General features: G+C 48.8%; 1 protein-coding gene across 1 annotated transcript in view; it reads left to right on the top strand.

The window, feature by feature from the left end:
• The window catches only part of Marco (macrophage receptor with collagenous structure), a 30,893-nt gene extending 18,768 nt beyond the window's left edge, over positions 1–12,125 (top strand). Inside the window, exons 9-17 of the mRNA XM_021198960.2 lie at positions 906–1,004; positions 1,120–1,155; positions 1,788–1,886; positions 1,973–2,035; positions 7,318–7,362; positions 8,763–8,861; positions 9,307–9,351; positions 9,996–10,172; positions 11,874–12,125. Coding sequence (XP_021054619.1) covers positions 906–1,004; positions 1,120–1,155; positions 1,788–1,886; positions 1,973–2,035; positions 7,318–7,362; positions 8,763–8,861; positions 9,307–9,351; positions 9,996–10,172; positions 11,874–12,004 — 794 coding nt within the window. The 3' untranslated portion in view covers positions 12,005–12,125. The remainder of the gene's footprint in view (positions 1–905; positions 1,005–1,119; positions 1,156–1,787; positions 1,887–1,972; positions 2,036–7,317; positions 7,363–8,762; positions 8,862–9,306; positions 9,352–9,995; positions 10,173–11,873) is intronic.
• The last annotated feature ends 12,502 nt before the right edge of the window (positions 12,126–24,627 follow it).

Below are 24,627 nucleotides of genomic sequence, written 5' to 3'. Positions count from 1 at the left end.
GCAAAACAGGGTGGCAACTGAGGAACAACACCCGAGGTCCCCTGACTTGCAAACTCATCCATGAATGCCACACACAAGTGGTCACCCACACACTTGAGCATAAACAGGTATACACATTAAAAAAAGAAAAGTACACCTCAATATTAGAGAGCAGAGCCATAAATTCCATTTAGTAAAATTTCTGCCAGCTTTCTAGTAGAAAGCAGAAAAGGTTGCTTTGGGGTGACAGTCCTCTTTAAGACCTTCACCCCCATGTTGGTCCCACTGGGAACAGAGCACACCCAGTCGATAGTGTGACCTTAGTGTCTCTCGGAGTAGCTGATACCATGCAAGCCCGCTGTGCAGCCCCCTCCCCAGCTGGCCTGCCCTTCAGGAAGGAGGCTGCCCTCAATTGATATGCACCAGGTACTCAAGGAAAGGAGGAGGAAGAGACAGAGGACTCAGGAGAGGACTGGCTGGATGACTTTGGAATGCTGATGACAAGTGGAAAATTTGAAATCTTGGGTGCCAGGGAAGCCCGTGTCTGCACCGCCGGCAGGCACAGAAATTACTGCATTGTTCTTCTCTCTCCCGATGACCTTTGCTATTCTTGGCATCCCGGAGATGCTTTCTAGAACATTCAGATTTCAGTCTGAGAGGCTACAATAGATGATTCCCATAATGTAGACGGTAAAATGAGCCCCCAAAGTACTGAATGACCCCAGGCTATGACTCTTGTCCTCTTGGTAAGAGTTCTTACTGGGGTCCTGGGAACCTAAGCATCACTGGTGTTCGGTTATCTGGCCAATCTGGCATGAGTCTGTGTCTATTTTGGAGTTTGGGTGAGACAGGAAATGCCTAAGTGGGGCTGTTTTACCCTCCTCCCATGTCCAACCTTGATTGCTTTTTTTGTTTGTTTGTTACAGGAAACAAGGGGGCCATGGGCATGAAGGGTGACACAGGGCCCATGGGGTCCCCTGGAGCTCAGGGAGGTAAAGGTGATGCTGGAAAACCAGGCCTTCCAGGTAAGATGTTGCACTGTTGGGCCACACACCTGAAGTCAATGCCCTTTTTTTTTGTTTTTCTGGTAGCAGAGCCAGTAAGAGTTGACAACATTCTTATGAGTCGCATCCATTGTAGGTTTGGCTGGGTCTCCTGGAGTCAAAGGTGATCAAGGTAGGAGCTGTGGGCATCTGGGCAGATTGGCTGTGGTCCCCAGAAAGAATCAAGTGGGGAAAGTTGCCAATTATATCATTCCCTCCCTCCCTCCCTCCCTCCTTCCTTCCTTCCTTCTTTCCTTCTTTCCTTCCACTTCTTTTCTTTCTCATGTAGCCCAGGCTAGTCTAAACCTCACTATTTAGCTAAAGATGACTTTGAACATCTGATTCTTCTGCCTCCGGCTCCCAAATGCTAGGATCTCAGTACTGAACTACTGTGCCAGGTTTCATCTCATCACGGTGTTAACCCAGAGCACTCCAGGAGTTGAGGAAGCTGACTGTTCTTTTAAACAAATGGTCAATTGGTAGAAGAGGCAGACTCTAGCGGAAACCATCTTTACATGTCTACTTCCTGGACTGCTGAGATGCAGAACTGGGTAGTCCCAGCCTGAAGTTCTCAATTTGTCCACCATCCTGAACTCCACAGCTGTGATGGAGGAGATAGAGCTTATGGCATTGTTTTTCTCTCCCTATAGGGCAGTAAATGAATCCTAAAGATGATGGAGGGCTGGTGTTAGGAGGTGTATGTCATGGAGGATAGGGAGCCTGTCTTTGTACCACTGACCCCATAACCCTGCCATCACCTTTCAGGAAAACCTGGAGTTCAGGGTGTTCCAGGCCCTCCAGGTGCACCAGGACTTTCAGGTGCCAAGGGTGAGCCAGGACACACTGGTCCTCCTGGGCCAACAGGTGAGGTCCTTTATCCCTGCACTGGGAATGGTATCTCTGCATCTGTTTATTCCAATCCTTATGCCCATGTGGTGTCTCTCTTCTAGGACCCCGAGGGATTGCTGGGTATCCAGGGATTGCAGGTCTGAAAGGAAGCAAGGGGGACACAGGTGAGTGAGTGTGCAGGGGGATAGAAGGTGGGGTTGCTGGGTTCTATGGGTAGACCAGAAGGAGGATTGCTGCTCAGCATCCCATAAGAGGCAGAGATCCTTCTGTCTTCTAGCCCTGGAGGCTCCTGATAAAGGAAAGTAGTTTCTTCCGTTAGAACCCCGTGAGCACAAGTTTCCTGGGTTGTTCTTTTCTGTCCACGGTTCCCAGAGATCCTTGAATGCCATGACCAAACCTGGAGCATCACAGAGGGAAACGGAAACCTCAGTCAGGCTGGGCTCACCTGTGGTGACCTCAGCACCTAGGATTAGATCAGAGGGCAAAAACTCTTCCTCTGCATTCTCTTAGGAGAACCCTGGTCCAACTGGTCCAGGGAGCTCATGGAAACTAGTTTACAAGCCTAGCAGAAGCTCTCCATACACAGTGGATTTAGAGGGTTGTCCAAAAGTCAGATGCTCTTTTCCAGATTCTGTCACATAGACTAATATAGGGTCAGTCGATTCTATCATATAGACTAACAGAGTCATTCTATCCTATCCTATAGACTAACACAGAGTCGTTCTATTTTGTGGTCTGGGTTATAAACAATTTGCCATATTTGTCTGTGTCACATGGCCTCTCATCAGTGTGGGTCACTTGATAAGACCCTGAGCTAATCTGTTTGATAGCCGAATCCAAGCTTTTGATTTGTGTTCACCTGGTCTAGAAAGTTCAGGCCACTGCAGTGGGCATTGTAGAGATGGGCAGATTGCCATAGTTCATGGACAGATGCCATAGACAGGCTGCAGGCATGTTCCAAGTGTGGACTCTCAAAATGCCATTTGGAAAGCCCTATGCAGTCTGGATTGCCAGTTGAGAGTGCTGTAAGGATGAAGGGCAGAGCCATAAGATTAGACTCCTGCCTTCAAGAATATAAAAGGATCCTCTACCTTGACCCATTCCTCTGCCAGAGAATAAGGTTGAGCGAGGTCAAAGAACTTGGGTGCCCTAGCCTTTGGCAGGGCTATGAACACACATAAAGGCTGGCCTGTCCCAGTTTCAACTGGTCAAGAGGTTGGCTGACTCCTTCATTCACTCAGTCAGTCAGTCAGTCAGTCAGTCAGCCACTCACACACACACACACACACACACACACACACACACACACACTCACGCATTAGTACCTCCTAGCAGGCCTTGAACTCTGAGTACATGATGATCTTTGTTTCTTTCCTGGAGGCAATTAGGAGCCATAGTTAAGGTATTAGCTGCACTTTCTCCATTCTTTGATTGCCTCAAGGCTCACAATCTCTTACAACCCCTCACCAGGGCTGGAGAGATAGCTCATTGGATTAAATGCTTGCCTAGCAAGCATGAGGGCCTAAAATCAATCCCCAGAACTCATGTCAAAATAAACTAGTGGACTTGCTTTTAACCCTAATTTGATGGAGGTAGAGACAGGTGGATCCCTGGGGCTCGCTGGTCAGACAGCCTAGCCTACTCAGCACGTTTCAGAAGAGTGGGAGATGCTATCTCAGTACACAAGGTGGGAAGCATCTAAGAAACAAGAGTTGAGGATGTCCTCCAGCTGCTGTGTACATATACTCATACACAAGAACCCACATACACACATACATCTGCGCGCGCGCGCGCGCACACACACACACACACACACACACACACACGATCCCATGCCGATTTTATTACAGACATTTTAATCAGTGGCTCATAGTGTTATAGCTGGTGAGCATCTTTATGTGGTGTCTATGTGTGTACATCCCATTAATGACCCAGATGGTAAATGCCATCAGTCCAATACTGTGTATGGCTCCCTATGTAAACATGGTGGATTATATATTCCATTTATGAGGTATGATAATCACCATTTAGGTTGGTGGCTCATCCAAGGCTGAAGCTTGCCTTGGTGCAACATCTGCTGGCTTATGTGAACTTCCCATGGAAGGGACTTCCCAGAATTCTGTGGGCTAATGAGTGGCCACACAGATTAGATTTGGTGGTTACCAGAATGGGATACTCAGAGGGGTGGGTGGCAGATGGAATCTGAATGTCATCCTCATGTTTGAAGGCAGCTCCCTTGGCATCCTCACTGTCAGGAGGCTGGCAATCCCCAAGCCAGAGCTTCTAGGAACTTATCCAGTTTTGATAAAGCAATCCAGGTTTTCAGCCCATGGGTTTCCCATTTTGTAAATAAAACCATGAATCTCTCAAAAGAACAACTAGCTGGATCAGATGAAGACAGAAATGACATTTCACTGGCTTGGCCTGGGTTTCATTATTATGGATTAATTATAAGCAAGGAGAGGTCTGTTTGCTGTTAAATAGTTCTGAACTTTACCATCACACTCTTAATCTATCAACCCCTACTTGAGTTTTATCTTCCATGCCTAGCAGTCAGGAAGCAGAAATGGAGCTGGGAAATGTCTCCATCTGTAAAGTGCATGAGGACCTGAGTTCAGATCCCCATCACCCATATAAAATGTAGAGGCCGCCTGCAGTTCCAGCCCTCAGGAGACAGAAAAAGGGGATCGATCACCAGGGCATGCTGTCTAGCTACACTAGCTTGAACTGGTGAGCTCTGGTTAGCTCTGGGTTTGGTCAGAGACTCTGCCTTGATAAAGAGGAGGTCATTAAGGAAAACATTTGACATCAACTTTGGACCTCATGTGGGCACTCACACATACATATGTGTCCATATGTATAGACACATTGCAAAGGATCAGAGATGTTAAATTATTTGACATTGGCTGCCAATGCACAGTGAGTCTGAGAGTTCGTCCCACTGTTTGATCCCAAAGAGATGCTTTTCCTGAATTTCTTATATGGAGTAACATAGGCTATAATCCAAGAGAAATCAAAGCTGTCCTTACTTAGGGCTGCCTTGGCGGGGCCCTAGACCACTAATTTTTAGAAATGTATTCCTGGGTCCCCACTCCAATTCCACTTAATCAGAATCTCTAAGTAGACCTGGTAAGATGTTTCTGTGTAAGTGTGTGTGTGTGATGTGTGTGTGTGTGTGTGTGTGTGTGTGTGTGTGTGTGTGTGTGCAGATGCTACCAGAAGAGCTTGTCATATAACTCCCCTATCAGTTCTTGACTTATTTTTTGAGACAGAGTCAGTCATTGAGCAAGAAGTTTGCTACAAGGTTACAGCCATTCACAGCTATGCACAGCCACACACAGCCATGCACAGCCATGTGTGGTTTTTACATGGGTGTTGTGGATTCCTAGTCATGTCCTGATGCTTGCACAGGAGTTGTTCTGATCCAAACCACCTCCTAGTCCCACACAAACCACAGGCAGAACATTCTGAGACACTGTTAGACAATGATGTCATTCAGGGGCGCCTGGAGAGCCCCTGAAAGGTCGTTCAGACCAAGCTAAGCAAGACTTCAGAAAGAAGCAAGCAGGGCAAACTGATGGGACAAAGACAGCTTAGGGGAGCCATGGGAGCAGAAGTCTGGGGACAGCCAGGTTGTATGGTTTCCTCCTTCAGGACCATGGATAGATCCCCTCGTGTCTCTGAGTCATCAGTTACACTTCCTCTCTGTAGCAGGGAACCAGCAGGAATCCTCAGGGGTGTGGATAATGAAAGAAGGCAGGGCTAGGCTGCACAGACAGCTCTGTTGGTAAAGTACTGAAGGGTCTGAGTTCAAGCGACAAAACGTGTGAAAATAAGCTGGGCTTGGTGGCATCCACTTGTGATCTCAACACCGGGAAGGTGGAGACTGAAGATACCTGGGGCTCAGTGGCCAGCCTGAGTTAGTAAGGAGCTGAAGCCCTGCACTCTGGTCAGTCAGGGATTGCAGCTGACCAGCACTTCTCTCATTCCTTACTGCAAGAAGGATCTTCAAGAGACCACCAAGGCCCCTCTGCTCCCCTTGCTGGCACTGTGTGAGGTCTGGAAACTCTGAGAAGAGAGTGGTGGGAAGGTCAGGAGGGAAATCTGCTCAGGCCATGGCAAAGTGATGGCTCTACATGGTTTCTGGTGATCTCATAGGGTGGGTCTGTGGTAAGACTGGCCCATGTCACCAATGTGACTGATTTATCATCTATTCTTTCTCAGTAACTCACAATAAGCTTGCACTCCCCCATGTTTCCAGAACTGTCTGAGGGAGGCCCACTGATCTGAAACCAGGATGAACCCTTAAAATACTCAAGGAACAGATCATGACCCATCATGGGGATGCCTGAAGGGTTCTGGAGATAGTGGGTCTTCTATGAAAAGTTAGTATTCATAAAGGAACGAATGAGAGAAGGGGCGGGGGAGTAGAGCAGGGAAGGAGGGTTCCTGTAAGATGGTTCATCAGTGATTTAATTTGTAACCAGGCCAGACATCCTGAGTTTTATACTCAGGCTCCACAAGATAGAAAGAGAGAACTAACTCTTGAAAGTTGTCCTTGGTCCTACCCCACCCCCACCCCAGAGACAGAGAACAGGAGCAAGGACTTCCCCTATTAACTTCATAGGGAATAACCACCAAGAGTTGCTTTCTTATTTTTCCATTTCTAAACATAAGAACCTTGTGCCATGTGGCCCTTTACACACCCTGGAGATACGGCAAAGAATCCAACAAACAGCTAGTTAATAGGTGCCGGCCTTATCATGAGGGCTGAGTTTGATCCACTGGAATCCACACTGAAACCTTAGCCAGGCATGGTGTTGTGCTCCTGCAATCCTAGAGCTGGGGAGGCAGAAACAGAGGATCCATTGTCCAACCAGCCTAGGCCACATTGAGAGTTCTAGGCCCCAGTGAGAGACCCTGTCTCAAAGGACAAGATGGACAGAGCCCGCAGAAGGACACTAAAGGTTGTCCCCTGTCCTCTATACTCCCACACAAACACAAATTATTATTGGCCCATCTACTACCAGTGATAACCCCCCAAAGATCTGGGTGGAAACTGCATAGTCTTTGGAACCAAAACGTTCATTTATATAATACCTCTGATCTATCTTCTGAAATTCTCATGAAACAATGAGGACATGAGCTGGATTCAAGGTCAAATCAGGTCACTGATATCTAGACGGGGAACAGGGCATCCGGAACCTGCGTACCTCAGTCCTTCACCCAGCACGTCGTCACCATTTCAATCGAAACACGCCCATATCTTCATCTGTCTGCAGCCTGTCTCCCCTTCCACCCCATCATGAGGCTTGAAGCAATCACGGAGAACCAGTGTACCCTTCTGTCTGCATTAATCAGACAAAGGTAGAGGCTGTCTAAGATTAAAAGTGTCTAATATCTAAGTTTTATTATCCTCTCCCCCTTTCCTGTGTTTCCATCTTAGGATTTCAAGGACAGAAAGGCACAAAAGGAGAATCAGGAGTCCCAGGTAAAGGGCTGGCTTCATTTTAATTTCTCGGGATGATGCCTATGTGTGTGGAAATAAGCCTCACTGGCTTTGATCACTGTGACCTTACCCTCAGAGTTGAAGCAGAGACTGAGGTTTATCATCCAAGCCTTTATTCCTTCCCTAGAAGACCTGGGTTAAATGGAAGGGCCACAGTACCTGAAAATGGAAAGAAAGTGGGTCAGAACCCGAGGAGGATGGGCAGTGCATGCAGTGGTTTCTGGCCATGCTACCACCAAAGGAACTGGGTGGACCCTGTGTGCCCTTAGGGGTCAAGGCTTACCCATCTCTGTCTTGCTCTGTCTTACCCTTCCTAGCTTCCCAAGTCCCTCCTCTCCACTGCTGCTATTTCTCATTAGTGTTTCCTCTTCCTATTCTTATTCTTCTCCCTCTTCTTCCTCCTTCTCCTCCTTCATGATCACCATTCCCATCACATTCAAAGCAGTCTACTTTGTAAAGAAACAAGTCAGTAAGTGTAAGATCAAGGACATGGTGCTGGCTTACTTTCAGCCTTGTGGGAGGTGGTGTCATAATGGAGGCATAGCCCCAAATACCACTAACTCCAGTGAGCAAAGATAGTCCTGCTTGTTTGGTTTGGTTTGGTTGGGTTGAGTTTTTTTATTTGTTGGTTGGTTTGGTTGCTATGTAGAGCAGGTTGACCTCAAACTCAGAGAGATCTTCCTGCATCTGCCCCCGCCCCCAAGTGCTCTAACTGAATCTTTAAGCAGACTGAAGTTTATTCATCCAGCCAGCAAGCTGGGAACATGGGGATCACTGTCCCGTCTATCCATCTGAACCACCTATCAGTGAGAGCTTAGAAGGACAGGAAGCCAGAGAAGCAGGATCCCAGGCTCTCTTCTGCAGATAGCACCCACACATGGCTTGGAGGACTACCCACCATGGCCATGTCCTCTTAACACCCCTCGCCTAAGGCTCAGTCGCCCAACACTAGAACCTTAGTGGGGTGTGCTCAAACCATACCCATGCCAAAGCAAGTACTAAAATAGAGTGCAGGCAGACTTCTGCAGTGTTTTATTTCCATGTGAGCTACACATTTTATTACAGTCTTAATCTACTAATAAGACGTGGGGATCTAGAAACATCCTAAGAAATTATCACAGAAAGACGAACTTCTGTGTAATCATAGCATCTTCTAAGGACTCTACCAGCCATCTCCTCCTGTGCATTCTCAATGGCATTAAGGTGGAAGACCAGATAACCAGAACAGCCCCCAGCTGGCCCAAAGCTTTGGCCACATGCTCACACAGCCCGTTACTGGGGGATCTGATAGTCCAGGATCACTCATCCACTAATCAGAAAGGCCCTTGTGTCCTCCTAAGGGACAGAGTTGGGCATCTATATGGCTAACTCTCTTCTCTCAGGCCTTGTAGGCAGAAAGGGAGACACTGGAAGCCCTGGGCTGGCAGGTCCCAAAGGAGAACCTGGACGAGTCGGTCAGAAGGGAGACCCTGGGATGAAAGGTAAGTGCTGCTTTTGACATGGACTTAAAGGTTATGAGTCTTGAAAACCCAGGCTGCTGAAAGTGTCTTTATTGAGTTGCCAAGTTACATGCTAGGAATTATATTGGTAAAGCATAATCAAGTTTCCCCAGGATGCATATAGTCTTCCCGTTTCTGCTCCAACCACCCCAGGCAGCACCACAGACAAATAGGTCTCTCCCTAAGCCTTGTTGCTTATGGAGTCTCTCTCACTAGCCTCACTCCCATCGTTCCAATACATCTGAGGCCTGCTTCCTCTTACCCAACTCCTGTGTGTATAGATGGCTATCCTCAGAGATCCCAGGTCACAGACAGAGCTGGAGGAAAGAAACCTACCCCTTGTTCCTCTCTGTGTTCTGCTGTGGGAATAAAAAGGGGGGTGAGGAAGATCTTGGCTCACAGTGTGTGGGTTTTCTCTTCATGACAGGGTCTTCTGGCCAGCAAGGACAAAAGGGAGAAAAGGGTCAACAAGGTAATGGGTGCTTTCATTGTCTTTTACTTATCTGTTGGAGTCAATCTGGTGTTGCCAAATCGAATGTTAGAGGGTGGGGCTTATTTCTCAAGAACATTCTTCACATCTTGCCAGAGCCTGTATGTGGCTCAGGCAGCATTCCACCCTCCCTTTCCACTCCCTCTCCCCCTCCTTGTTCATACCACCTTCCTTCCCGCTTCCTACCCCTTCCATCTCTCCCTCTTCCCCATCCTGTCTCTCCCTCCTCCCTGTTCCATCTCTCCCTCCTTCCCACGTTTACCTCCATCATTCCTCATTCCCCTTCTTTCCTTCTTTTTCTTATCATTTCTCTGTCTTCCTCACTACCTCGTCTCCCCCTCTACTCCCTCCTTCTGTTCCCTTTACCATTTTTTTTTCCTTTCCACCACACAAGGCAAGACATGCTTGCACAGAGACATCTGCCCCTATGCCTTGTTCCCTCTAAGGCAGAATGCAGGAGAGTGAGTATACAAGAAAGTGTTGGTGCTGAAGGGGAGATACTCAAAAGCTCTGGTAACAGGATCCTGCATGTCCTCCGAGATGTAGAATTTCTAAGAGCAGCAGAAAAACTCACATCAATGCTGGCCAGCACTTGCCTCACCTTACACACATATATTCTTGTCCAGGTGGATTCGCCCAAAACATCCGGATCGTGGGTGGCATCAACAGAGGCCGAGCTGAAGTTTACTATAACAATAACTGGGGGACAATTTGTGATGATGATTGGGATAATAATGATGCGACTGTCTTCTGTCGCATGCTCGGTTACTCCAGCGGGAGAGGACTTACCGGCTATGGAGGTGGTAAGTGACTCCACAGCTGGGGACTTTTTTCCTACACATGCCCAAGCAGTACAGTGACAGCCTTTGGTGAAGTGATGCACCATGACTGTGGCTAAAGAAAATCATTTGTTCAAGGAACTGGAAAGTCCTGCGCCTTAGCATGGGTAGAGTACAGGTACACCACTCTGGGCTCTGGACTAACCTCTTTCCAGTTTAGCCACCTGTCTGAAGGACACTGTCACATTTCCAGGAGTGACAGCAAAGGCTATAAAAGGCTCTGGGTCACTGTCTATCTGGTCTTAGAGTCAGAATGTCATGTGGCCAGCATTATTTGTGGAGTGGGGACAAGTGTGGCTATTGAGAACAGAGGGAGAAGATGGAACCATGGCAAAGGCAGATGTTTGTTTCCACATCTGGAAACCCAAATCAGTAGCTGCTAGAAGTCTTAGCCATGAAGGTATACCTCCACCTCTGTGTATGTGTGTCCATGCATGTGTACATTCCTGTACTATCCATGCCTGTTCATGTGGGTGAGCATGCACTTGTGTGCACATGTTTATGGAGGACAGAGGACAGCCTCGTGCTTCTCAATCCTTGCTTTCATAAGACAGGGTCTCTCACTGTCCTGGAACTGCTGGCTTGATTGTGCTACCTGGTCAGTGAGCACCAGGGAGCTGTCTGTCTCCAGTATAAGGACAGAGATTACAGGCACACACTGCCATGTCCTGTTTTTGTTTTTGTTTTGTTTTTTAACATGGACCCTGGAATCAAACTCAAGGCTTCCTGCTTGAGCCATCTTCCCAGCCCCTGTGAGGATCTTTTAAAGAGTGCACGGGAAGTTAGGTGTGGTGGCAGGTACTTGTTACTCCAGCTCTTGGGAGGCTAAAACAACAATGGAGCATTGAGGCCGCTCTAGACTACATAGTTGATCTCTGTCTGGAGAAAAATAAAAGCAAAGAATGAGAAGAAAGAAAAATAAAGGCAAGATTTATTATGTGGAATTTGGGGAAGCCGCCACGGAGCACTAGAAGTCAGTTTATAGACCCACTACTCCTGCCCTGGCAAAGACGCTGGCAGGACAAGGCACAAGGCAATGGCACCCCTTGCTCCTTTCCTTGGGTGCCCTCTGCTTTGTCTCACCCCAAAGCACCTACCTGCAGGTCTCGCAGAGGCCACTCTCCGCCTATTCCCTTGAGACAAGGTCTCTCACTGAACCCAGAGCTAGGCTTTTATGTGGGTCCTGGAGATCCGAACTCAGGTTTTCTTGATTTTGCAAGCATTCTTACCCATTGAGCCATTTCCCTGGTTTTGTACTTGCTTCTCAATAGAACTAGCTGGGCTGTAACACTCTTTGGACAGTCAGTCACATTAGAGAACAGCTGACTGCCATCCAGTGCTCTGTCTTCAATCTTATCAGAAGGAAGGGGGCTGGCAGAGGCTGTTAGGTCCTGTAGAAATATAGATATAGCAGGAGGAAGCTGAGCTAAGGAGGGGCCGGTAGAAGGCTGTGTGTGCACGCATACTGTGTGGATTAAGTGGTAAATATTTGCATGAGGCTTTCACTGTGTGGTTGAGGTCAGAGAGGAACCAGAGATATTATACAAGATGTTGTACAAGCTCACCTAGCCTCCCACGCCAGTTGGGAGGTCCTGGGCACTGGCCTGCCACCCTGAACTTCTACCTTAACACCCTTCCCTTCTCTCTCCTGCTTCTCTATCTCAGGCATTGGGAACATCTGGCTGGACAATGTGAATTGTCAGGGCACAGAGAAGAGTTTGTGGGACTGCAGGAAGAGCTCCTGGGGCACTCACAATTGCGTACATAATGAAGATGCAGGTGTGGAATGCACCTGACTTGGGAGCCTGAGAGGTCATCAGTGTGTCCCCAGGAGTCTTTGGGCTCCACCCACATGGAAATCTATGGGCTTGCTAACTCTGTTGAGGGGAAATTAATAAAGCTCAACTGGGGATCTGATGTGACTGAATGTCCCTGAGCTAGCACCCCTGTGCTTTCCAGTCATGGCCAGTCAGCATGCACGTGCTAGGCTCATGAATAGGCCCTTGACCTCATAAGCTGGGGGTGGGGGAAGATGACTCTGAAGCGTGTCAAGGTTACTGTGGCCTTCAGTCATTCATCACCTTCCAGGGTCCCTCCCTCATTGCCTCTATCACCAGTACATTGCCCTATCTCTGGCTCTCTGCTGCCTAGAGGTTAGCTTGCAGATGGTACCAGGTCACAGGATGCATGTGAACTGTCCCTTTCTATCTGAAGACATGCTGAGCTCCATATCCGTGAGGACCTTTGTCCAGCCCCCATTCCACCCCACCCCACCCCACCCCGATGGATGCCAGAGTAGGAACTCAGGAAAAGCTTACTGAGGACAAAGAAGATGGCTCCGTGGATAAAAGCCCTTACTGCACTAGTGTGAGGGTCTGAGTGTGAAACCAGACCTGGAGAGATAGCTCAATGATCAAAGCACTTACAGCTCATACAGGAGACCTAGCTAGGTTCTGTGCCCAGCACCCATGTCAGGCAGCTCACAGTAACCTGCAACACTGGTGGCAGTGGCTCTGATATCCCTCTGGCCTCCACAGACATCATCAGAAGTGGGGGAAGTGGCTCAGCAGTTAAGAGCATACGTTGCTCTTACAAAGGGACACACGTCCAGCAACTTGCAACCATTCCTAACTCCTGTTCTAGGGAATCTGATGTTCTCTTCTGACCTCTTCAGGCACCTATACTCAACTGCAAACACACACACACACACACACACACACAGAGGGGAGGGGGAGGGGAGAGGGGAAAAGGGAAGGGGGAGGGGAAGAGGGGAGAGGGAGAGGGAGAGGGAGAGGGAGAGGGAGGGGAAGAGGGAGAGGGAGAGGGAGCTGTCATCTACTCAATAAGTCCCAGTATCCCAGTCTGAGAAATGTTGCTAATGGTTCCTCCCTTCTCGTGAGAATAACCTAAGATGATAAATGAAAAAGAAAATGTTATTTTAAATTATGCCTGTTCGTTTACTAGGATGTCTGTATAGTACTCACAAAGCTCTGGGTTCCATCCCCAGCACCACATAAACGCAGTGTAGTGTACAAGGCCAGGAGTTCAAGGTCATCTTCCACTACCCAGTGTGTGAACAGGCTAGACTGGGTTACCTCAGACTGTATCTCAAGTTTTAGAAAATATTAAGACCTAGTTGGTATCGTAGCTCCTTTAGAAAATGATGAACATGCCCTCACTCCAAGGAGTGGTTTCCACTCTCATTTCCATAACCCATTTACACGAAGAAGGAAAACATGGTGTCTGAGGCTCCGTGTGCTTATAAGGTTGGCCCAGGCTCGTTGTGCTGTGCTTGTGCAGGACACAGAACAGCAACAACGCTGTGTTCTTTCATGCCACCAGCACCTCCACCTCACAGATGCGACCCAGGCACCCGCATCTCAGTCCCCTGGACTCAGCTCCCATACTGAGAATTCTGCATGCCTTTCCATGTGTACATTAAGACTCCAGAAGCATTCGGGAGATGTGCACTGCCGCTAACGAGAGAAACAGTGCTCAGAGATCTTTGTTAATGTCGCACACAGACAGAACTCACCTGATGGGGCTATGCTAGGTCTGTGGTAACAGGCAGGTGATAATATGCATGGGTCTGTTCAAACACTTTCCAGTTCCCTTTGTAATGGGGTACTCAGAAGGACAAGAGGACACGTTCCAAGAATACAAATCGTCAATTCACACACTAAGAAGAGCCTGGAGGCTGGGGAGATGCCTCAGAGGTTTTGAGAACTTACTGCTATTCCTTTCCTAGCTCCTAGTTCACAGCTCCTAGCTCCTAGCAACTCCCATGCTGTGGCTCACAGCTACCTTTAATTCCACTTCCAGGGGACCTGTTCATCCCTTTGTGTGTTTGTGTTTATATGTGTGCATGTGCATATGTATCTATCCATCCCTTTGTGTGTGTGTCTATATGTGTGCCTGTATCCACATCCTCTGTGCCTCTGTGTATGCATGCAAATATGTGTCTCTCTGTGTGTATACACAGGTATGTGAGTGTCTATGGGCGTGTATACACACATGTGTGTGTTATGTGTGTACACACATATGAGTATGTGCATGTGTGTGAATGAATTATTTACAATATCTACATGTATCGTGGGAGATACATGTCAAAAAGAAAAGATAAGTATGGCAGTGTGAACCTGCACCCTGGAGATGGGGTGGGGGAGAGACTGAGTCAGGAGATCTCCGAGGTTCCATGACCATCAGTCTATCAGCCAGCAGCCTAGCGGGAACAAGGAGCTTCTAGGTCACTGACAGACCCTGTCTCAAAACAAAGAAGATGGAGACTGACTGAGGAACAGCATTCTCGTATCTCACATTCTCTGACCTCACATATATCACATAGCAGCACAGGAAAGTGACCCTGTACACACAGGTATGCATGTGCTTACAACACACACACATGCAGACACACACTCGCATACTTACATGCAGGCACACATCTACACACACATGCACATGTGTACACACACACATGCAGACACACACTCGCATACTTATATGCAAGCACACATCTACACACACATGCACATGTGTACACACACACACACATACACACACACACATACACACACACACACAGGTCTTTAGCATTAGGGCTGTGATTGCTTTTCTCTATTGGTGAGTGTTTAATGTTTGAGGTTTTGTTGTTGTTGTTGTTTTATACGAAGTACGAAGCTCTAGCTAGCCTGGAACTTGCTATGTAGACCAGGCTGGCTTTAAACTCACAGAGACTTACCTGTCTCTGACTTTCTAGTGCTAGGATTAAAGATGTCACCACCAAATCTAGTCCTTTTCTATTTTAAACTATTTTTTAAATGGTTTTGTAGTTGGTTGCTCTGATGTTTATGAGCAGAATACATATGTCTATAAATAGAAAGAGATGTATTTATATGTAGAAAAATAGTTCAAGAAAACTCTTAACAGTATAGTATAGACTATCAAAGAGGCCAGAGCCGTGCCCCTCCTAAGCACCAATTCTCAGTCCTCGTTTCTCTGGGTCTGCTGGGTGTGGCTTCTGAGAGGCCCCGAGGAGGATGCGAAGAGCTTGGGACAAGGTCTCGAAAGCCCTTGGATGAGGAGCAGAGGGGGACTGTAGGTGGGGTGTGGGGAGGGCTTGGCATTTTATAATAAGATACAGTAGGTTTGCTCGTGTGTCCATGAGTAAGAGCGGATTGGTTATTAAGGAGAAAGGACACTAGTTCTTAGAAGTTGAGTCCTTATGAGAAAGAGCTAAAAGGCAAAGGGTTCTTGGCAATTGGTGAGAGCAAGGGCAAAAATATGAATAAAGATGCAGTTTCTGGGAGATCTGGTGCTGGGAGCAGGGAGTTCTCTGATTGTGGTGTGTGCCCTCAAAGGGCAAGAGACAAGGCAGCAGACTGGGGAGGGACAGGTGTTGATGAGGGGGCACATTCTCTGCTGACTTGATTGGAAATGTCAGTAGTCAGACTTACGCTGTTCCCTTCAGTGTACAGAGTAATCTGTAAGGAAGATGTGGAGGGTGCCATTGGACAGATGGGGAGTCATAACAAGCCCAACAGCTAGGGAAAGGAAAAGGCAGGGTGTGAGCTCACATGGTTGCCACGGTGATGTGTGTCCTGGCTGCATCTTCATGTCCTACCTGCTCTCTCTGCCTCTTGGGCACCTAGCCAGGCCATTCACTGCTCGATCAAACCTCAGGTCCTGAGCCCTGATACTTCAGTTCAGTGTCTATCCCCAGGGCTCCTCATTGAAGTTAACCAGAACCTTATTTCTATTTGCTTTCCATCTCGTCAGTGGCTTCCTACCTGGCTATATCACATCTGCATCTCCCGTGCCTAGTTTCCAGCGTGCGTGTGCGTGTGTGTGTGCGTGTGCGTGTGTGTGTGTGTGTGTGTGTGTTTTCTCATGTAGAGTGAGAATTTAGTGATCTCGGACTGCTAACCGTGAAAAGTCCAGGGGACTGTAGTTACGGGCTATGGCTTCCTCAAACATCACCAGGACATCATGAAGCAGGGAGTGAGCAAAGGTCGCCTTCACTTTCCGAGCACGAGGGGGCGCTGCAGGCCGCATTCGGCCTCCAGGCACTGGCCTGGGTCTCTCCCTGTGGCTCACCCTCAGGCATCAGACCTGGAGAGGACAGGCAAGGTTCCCAGGAAGGCTCTTCTGGAGGCACTACTGGGCTGTAGATCTTCCGCCTAGGAAGAAAGACGCCGCTGCATCTGTATCCAAGCTGGGCTTCCCACAAACTCCCTCCTTAACCTTTCCTCCCGGGGTTCTACAGTTACTGAGACGGATGGCATTTAAAAAAAAAAGGGGGGGGGGTAGCAAGGGAAACGGAAACTCCCATTACCTGCACACACGTGAATCCCTCACAATCATCCTATGAGATTCTACATCCCAAGCACAAAACTGACGCTCAGAAAAGTGAGGTTATTGGCCCACCACCACACAGTGAGCTGCTAATCTGGCTAAAGCCAGTCTGAAACCAAGGCTGATTCTGAATTTCAAGTTCAGCTCCCGCTTTGGCCTACCCACTTCTCATGTCTTTGTTTCAGGTAAGAACTTAGGGCAGGAAGACATGACTTCTGCAGGTGATTGATGAGTCTGAAAGATCTGCTGGGGACAACTCCAGCCAGTCAGGGCCAGACTCAAATCCCAACTGCTTAAACACTGGCTCCCATGGTAGCGGGGGGGGGGGGGGGGGGGCGTGCAGGGGTAGGGAGGGTGCGGAGGGAGGGGTACTTAGGGTGTGGGGCGGGCAGGTGATCACTAGGGTGTGGAGTGTCCTTCTTTTCCCTACCCAGCTGGCTGCCTCCTACTAATGACAAAGGGATGGACTAGGTCCTTTCGTTAGGTTAAAAACAAATCTTAAGGTGAAAGTGGAGAAGTCAGGGTACCATGGGTCAGGAGGAGTGAATAACCAGGAGGGATTCCAGCTAGCTACATAGGAGACAGCCAAGCTGCCCAGATAAAAGGGAGAAAGGGGCTCTCAGCAAAGCAGTAGAGCAAAGGCTCCAGCTGGCTCCCTTGAAGACCCCTTGAGAAACAGATGTGAGACACCATTGTCCTTTCCTCTGGTATACTTCTTAAGTTTATGGGTAAGTTACAACTTTACACATGGGAAATTTTTTTTATTTATTTATTTATTTATTTATTTATTTGAGATAAGATCTCTAACTCAACCTGCAAGCTTGCATTTCTGATCACAGGTGCTGAGATTCCAGGCACCATCATGGCCAGTTTATGTGGCCCCGGGGATGGAGCTCAGGGTTGTGCGCATGCTGGGCAGGAACTCTATACTCTACAGACTGAACTACAGCCCCAGCCCGTTTCTGCATGTGCTTGTATATAATGCATCTAATTGTAACAGACTGAACTGTGGGCTTGAATGACTTCAGCAGTTGCCTTTGCCTGTTCCAAAACCAAGACTGTACCAGATGACCCCAGAGGTCGTCAAGGAGAGGAGAAACCTTGGCCAAGACCCTCACATCTGTAAATTCAAGAGCATCTCATCCCTCATGGGCTGTGCATGGAGGATGGACCTAGATGGACCTCCTGTGGAGTGCTGACCAGGAAGGGTGGAAGGGAGCCAGGAGGGGCCTTCATGAGGCAACTGCATCTGGAAATGGGGTTGCGATGCCCAGAGGACAGGAAGTGTAGAAGCGCCCTGCCTTTGCCTCAGCTGCTAGAGAGAACAACTGCTCTGAGAAGAGGAAGTGTAAGTGCCCTTGCCATCCTCATAGCCTCTGTCATGAGGAGACTCTCAGCTTTGCAAGTCTGCCTTTCCCTCAACTTGTCTCCTCAAATTCTCTTGTGTTTCCAGTATGTGTTTCAACAGATTGTACCTAGTGCATTCTAGGTACCAGACCATGCCTTAGAGAAAGGGCAATACGACTTGAGTCATCCAGATCGTCAAAGGGCGTGTGATCCAGCTGGTGGTGTTGTCCATGGAAACCCTTGAGGGCTGGCAGTCACACACATCTGTCTTCTCTCTGAACTGACCCCAGAGGAAAGGTCAGAGGAGAGTAAAAGACTGACCCAGGCAAGTGGGCTGGTCTTAGAGTTGGTTGCCAAGCTAAGGCAGAACAGGGGCTGAGACAAAGCAAGGGGCATGGGATGGAGGCTCTCCTCTCTGGGTGTTCCAAGTGCAGGGAGGGGTCAGGACTGATTGCTGACATACTGGCTGGTAGCCCAGGAACACAGCTGTGTGAATCACAAACAGGAGAATTCCCTGCAGGGGTAGGCTGGAGAGGTGGGTTTCACCTGGGGGACCTTGTTAAGCAGCAGTTCCCAGAGAAGTAAGGCATTCTCTCCTGCAGGGAAGAGGGGAAGCTCAGCAGAGAGAAGTGAACAAGTAAGCAAGACTTGGGCATCTCAGCCAAGCAGGCTGTCCAGGAAGCCCTGGGGGCACAGCATTTACAGATGGGGCTGGGGTTTTGTCTCTGTGATTAACTGCTCATACTCCTCAAAGAAGCCCCAGTAAACTCACTGGCTCCCTAAACTGGGCTTTGATGCTACTGGTGGTTTTTTGTCTTTTGTTTAGGGCGGGGGCGGGGGGGGGGNGTGCTGTCCTTGCTAAATTGTCTGTATGATTATTCATGTCACCTCAGGAAAAGCCACACAAAACAATGGATCTGAGAGGAGCTATCCAACTGCAGGGAATGGTGGGACCCTTTCAGGCTCCTGAACCCACTGGGGAGGGGAGGCTCTTCCCGGCAGCCTGAAATGTGGCAAGCTCTCAGAGGCAAAGAAAGACAGGACTCCCAGATTCCACAAGCACTGACTGTGGCCGCTGCTGTCCTTAATAGAAAGAGGTTGCGATTACTTAAAAACTAGTTTCCTCCCTCTGAGCTCCATTTACAGGTGCTTCCTGCTCTGCCTTTGATGGTCTGGAGTTGCCTGTCTCCAGGGCTTCGTGGATGCTCTAGTAGCCCCAAGACACAGTTCCCACTGGACAAGGGGACAGAAGGGCCACTGCTTCCCTCAGTTTCCTAGAGAGCCTCCTCACACCCCCTCCATACCCTCGAGAGCAGCTCTGCTCCACAGGAAGACAGACTTGGGGTGTGACTCTGTTGCTGGAGCACCTGCTCTCTTAGTTTGGGTCACTATTGGTGGGATGAAATACTGTAGCCAAAGCAAGGTGGGGAGGGAAGCATTTACTCTGCTTTCACTTCCACAGTGCTGTTCTTCATTGGAGGAAGTCAGTTACAGTCATTCAAACAGGGTGGGGGATCCCAGAGTCAGGAGCTGAGGCAGGGGCCATGAAGGGGTGCCGCTTACTGCCTTGCTCACATGGCTTTACTCAGCCTGCCTTCTTACAGAACCCTGACCCACCAGCCCAGGGATGACACCACCTACCAAGGGCGGAGCCATTCCCATCAGTCACTAGTTGCGAAACGCCTTAGAGCTGGATCTTACGGAGGCATTTTCTCAGTCCCTTCAGATGACTCCAACTTGTGTCAAGTTGGCATAACACTGGTCAGGACCCTTGCCTAGGAGGCACGAAGCAAGGTTCAGTCCTCAGCACCAGTGCATGCCTGTGACCCAGCACGCGGGAGGGAGCTGGAGGCAAGAGTATCGGAAGTTCAAGCTTATCCTCGACTTACAGTGACTTTGAGGTCAGCCTGAGCCACACGAGACTCTGCCTCGAAATAAAACAAACCAACAGAGGCACATTTTAACCCAAATACTTGTGTCTGTGTTGCTTATCACCCTGGATGGACCAACCCTTTCTATGTACCCCTACCACAGTGGTCATTAGCTTCCCATTCATCCTGCAGTTACCAGAACCGTCAGGGTCAGAGCTTGGGCCCTGCAGCCCTACCAGGAGGAGCCACCATCCTCTGCAGGCCAATGAAACGTGTGTGATAGTGAAAAGCAGAAGAGAGTGGTTCACTGTGGCCATACTGGGAAGAGGAGCAAAGGGGCCCAGTGACCTCCAAGTGCATATTCTGAGTCCTGACGTAGGTTTAAACAGAGAGCAAGAGCTGGGTTGCAGAGATGACTCAGGGGTTAAGAGCACTTTATTGTTCTTGCAGAGGACCCAGGTTTGATTCCCATAACCCATAATATGGAGGCTTATGAAGTCCATGACTCCAGTTCCATAAAATTTAGCAACCTCTTCTGACCTCGTAAGTCACCAGGAAAACATATGATGCACAGACACACATGCAAGCATAGCATTCATATACATACAATAAAATAAAATTTAAAAGCTACATAGAGGGCAACCAGGCCTGGTCAGGTGTGGCCCCCACCATCAGTCTGCTGCAAACGCCCCCTCTGGCTGGAACCAGGGGCTTCAGACATTCCTTCTTTCAGCACGTGTCTCTTGGGGGGGGGGAAGGAAAATTCTATATTCTTTGGGTATATTGTCTCAATCGCCTGATAGTCAAAAGGAGAGGCGCAAATGTCTCGTTAGACTAGCTTGACTCCTGCCAGGAGCGTTACATTTGCCCCAAATGCCTTGGGATAATCCAGACAGGATATCAGCTTTTCCTTAAGATGCACATACATGTATCACACTAAGCTTGTGGTCCTCAGCGGTCACATAACACTCAGAAATACAGATGTGGCAGAGTTGCCCCAGAACTCCTGGTCAGAGATACTGGGATGGTGCGGTCACTGAAGTTGCAGCTGTGCTGCTGTGACTGCCCTTGCACGGACGGACGTGTGTGTGCTGACACACCTGGGGGTTCCCTGCTGGGGATGGAATTGTTGCTGGGTTGAGTGGAGTATGGATTTGAAGGGTTAACCTGTTACCAAATTAACTTCTGAAAAGATGGCATTGCTGGGCATGGTGACACATGTCTTTAATCCCAGCATTCCCAGGTGGCAGCAGGTGGGTGGATCTCCTTAAGCTCAAGTTCAGCTGGTCTATACAGTGAGTCCCAGGACAGCCACAGCTAGAGAGCTAAAACAATGACAAAGATGGTATGTATCACTGGCTCCCCCAGCAGAGGGGGCCATGTCCCCATGCCTTGGTGTGCAAGGTAAGACCCAGCTGGCTCATCTCTGCCCATCAGAGGTGACTAAGAACGGGTCACTGCCATTAAGCATATGTCTCCACTTATATGTAGAGCTCAGAATGTTTCCCTAGCAGCTCTCATCAGTGAGGGCTTCCTGTTCCCATCTGCTCATCCAAAGTCTTTGTCTCCATGACTCTTTCAACACAAATGAAAGACATTGGCTTTTTGTCTGTCTTATGCAGACACTGTTACTCTGTGTCCCCAAGCTCTCTCCTCAGCTTTACTGCAGCTTTTACCTCAAAATGTATCATTCTTTTCTACTGTGACTTCAGGGTTAAGCTGTTACTTAAATATTTTATGGCGTCATCTCAGTTTTCACTGGAATAAAATGTTTAAGTTGCTCGAGGATCGGCTTCCGGTTCAAACACAAGGCCGTATGCTTGTCAAGCCTGCCTTCAAATGGAGACAGGCAGGAGGTACTGGAAGCTCGGCATTCCTGCTGAACCGCTCTTCCGATCTCCACAAGCAGTAGCTTTGTTCAAATGGAGACAGGCAGGAGGTACTGGAAGCTCGGCATTCCTGCTGAACCGCTCTTCCGATCTCCACAAGCAGTAGCTTTGTTCAAATGGAGACAGGCAGGAGGTACTGGAAGCTCGGCATTCCTGCTGAACCGCTCTTCCGATCTCCACAAGCAGTAGCTTTGTTCAAATGGAGACAGGCAGGATTGATGGTAGACAGGGAGATAATAGATGATAGACACGAGGGATCAATAGATGATGACATACACATCAATAGATCAATAGATAAATAGATCAGTACATGAACTACACATAGGTAGGTAGCCAGCTTGATGGGTAAATTATCGTAGTATCAGTCTGTAGATTGATTGGTAGATGAGTAAGTGGATGGAAAGAAACACAGAGGACATGACTGACACTTGGCTGCTGCCCCTTTCAAGGCACAAGGAGTGTCCGTGAGTTGGTATGCGTGCACATATATGTGTGTGGGCGTCACAGTTTGGTTTCTGCTGCTGTGATAAACACTATGATCAAAACAGCCGGCAGGCAGGCTTGTCCTTCCTACCCCCACCACCCCGCAACTCCCACCCCACAGGCGCCTGCAGGCAAGAACCATGAAGGGACACCATTTATATCGCCTTGTCCCTCCTACCCTCCCCCCACCCCGCCGCCGCCACCGCCAACCCCCCCACCCCCACCAACACCATGGCTCACTCCGATTGCTTTCCTGCACAACCCAGGACAACATGCCCCGGGAGTGGGATGCCCCCAGTGGCACACCAGTCATTAATCAAGAAAATGCACCACCGACTTGTCTGCACACCCATCAAATAGAGGCATGTTCTCAGTTGAGGATCCTTCTTCCCGGAAGACTCTAGCTTATGGCAAGCTGACAAAAACAAAACAAACAAACAAACAAACAAACAAACAACTAGCCAGCATAGTGAGTACAGGTGACGTGTGTGTTCACACGTATGTGCAAACCAGAGGCATCTTCAATCAAGCTCTGCTTCTTTCTTTCTTTTTTAATGTATGCATGTTTATGATGCAGGGGAGTCCGCAGGCCATGGGCTGCATGTATAGGTCAAAGGGCGACTTTGAGGAGTCTATTCTCTGCTTTCAATTTTCTGTGGGTTTGGGGCATTGAACCCGTCCATCAGACTTGTGCCTTTACCCACTAAGCCATTCGACTGGGCTTTGAAAGAAAATGTTTCTGAGTCAGAGCCTTTCACTGTAACTGGAGCTTGTCATTTCATAGGAGAGCTGGCCACCTAGCCGTCACTTCCCAGCACAGGGATTATAGGCATGTGCCACCACACCTGCTGTTTTTACATGGGCTGGTCCTCGTGCTGTGCAGCACGCACTCTAACAACTGTAGTCCCGATCTCCCCCAACCCCACCTCCAACAAACTCGAAAGGCCTTCTGAAACGCTCTTTCTCCTTGATTTCCTGACCCTGTCTTGAAGGATTTCATTTGCTTCCTGCTCCCAGCTTCCTCTTTGGCTCCTTCCTCTTAGTTCAGCCCCTCTCTTTTCACTGTCCCCACCACCCACCACCACCCACCCCCAGCAGGGATGGTGCCAAGCAGAGGGTGGGTGTTTCCTCCCCCGCCCCGGGCTTTGTTTACCCTGGAAGACAGGAGAGAGAGGATGGAAGGAAAATAAACGGTGTTTTCTTATTCTTAAGTAAAACCTAAGTTGAAAACGTATCTTTTGAAGGCTCTTGTAGCTTCATTCCTGTGGCCGTGATAAAACCACCCTGACCAAATGCAACTTGGGGAGGAGCAGGATTTGAGGCTTACAATTCTTGGTTGCAGGGGTGCCACAGAGGCAGCAGCTTGAGACAGCTGCTCACACTAGAGCCACCATCACAAGCAGAGAGAAGCAAATGAACCCATGCCACCCGCCCACCGGTTCTCTGCACCCAGCTAGATATCTGTACACATGAAGTCCAGGGCTCAGCCCAGGAAATGGTGGCCTCCACGCTCAGGGTGTCATCCTACCTCAGCTAACATTCACGACAATCTTAGCATGACAAGCTGACAGGACACCCAAATCTAGCCGATTAAGTCTCTGGTACCAGGTTATTCAGCCAAGTGTGTCTAACCTTTTGACATTGACCGTTTAACATTGTCATCTGCAGAGGTCTCACTGAAGGACCACACAATCAGATTACAAATCAGATTGCAAGAAGAAATCTCATAATGTGTTATAGCAACTGAGCAGGGCAAGGCCAACCTTTCTCAGTAGACCCCATTGTACAGTTTTCCCCCTGTGTGAGAATCACTTTTTCAGTATAGACACTTGGCCTTCTGAGGCCTTAGTGCAACCCCTTGCATTGGGATGCATCCGTAGATGTGCTGGGGTGTGTATGACCATGGGTTGAACAGGCCTGGGTGTGAAACAGGAGCTCTTAAGAGATGTGGGCTCCAGTAAATGTTTTCCAGCACTCCAGGGACTCCCAGGACCTGCCCATCATTGCTGCCTGCCTGGGTTTGTTGAGGAGATGAATGGATACCTAACTCTTGGGCACCTAGGAGGGGAGATGCAGGTGGAAGAGAATTTAAACAGGGTCTTTAGGTGTGGTGGCTGTGATTAATTACCAACCTGATGGGACATAGAATCTCCAGGCACATCTGTGGAAGAGTTTCTAGATCATATTAGCTAAGGTGGGAAGACTCTCCCTGAATGTGGGCAGCACCATCCCACCGACTGGGGCCCTAGAGAAAGCAAGCTGGCATCAGCATTCATTACTCTCTGCTTACCCACTGTGGCTGCCATGTGATCACCTGCCTCCTTCCTCACAGTGAAGGTACCCAGAAGGTGAGCCAGGATGAACCACATCCCCTTAGGTTGCCTTTTGTCAGGGATTTTGTCACATCACTATGACAAATGGTGAACACGGAGGGGCCGCATGGAGGGCTCAGAAGGCCAAGTGTCTATACTGAAAAAG

The sequence above is a fragment of the Mus pahari genome, chromosome 5 (genome assembly GCF_900095145.1).
Source record: "Mus pahari chromosome 5, PAHARI_EIJ_v1.1, whole genome shotgun sequence".
In the NCBI taxonomy this organism is placed as follows: domain Eukaryota; kingdom Metazoa; phylum Chordata; class Mammalia; order Rodentia; family Muridae; genus Mus; species Mus pahari.
Note: the sequence above shows the minus strand (reverse complement) of the source record. Positions and strands in the feature narration are given on the sequence as shown.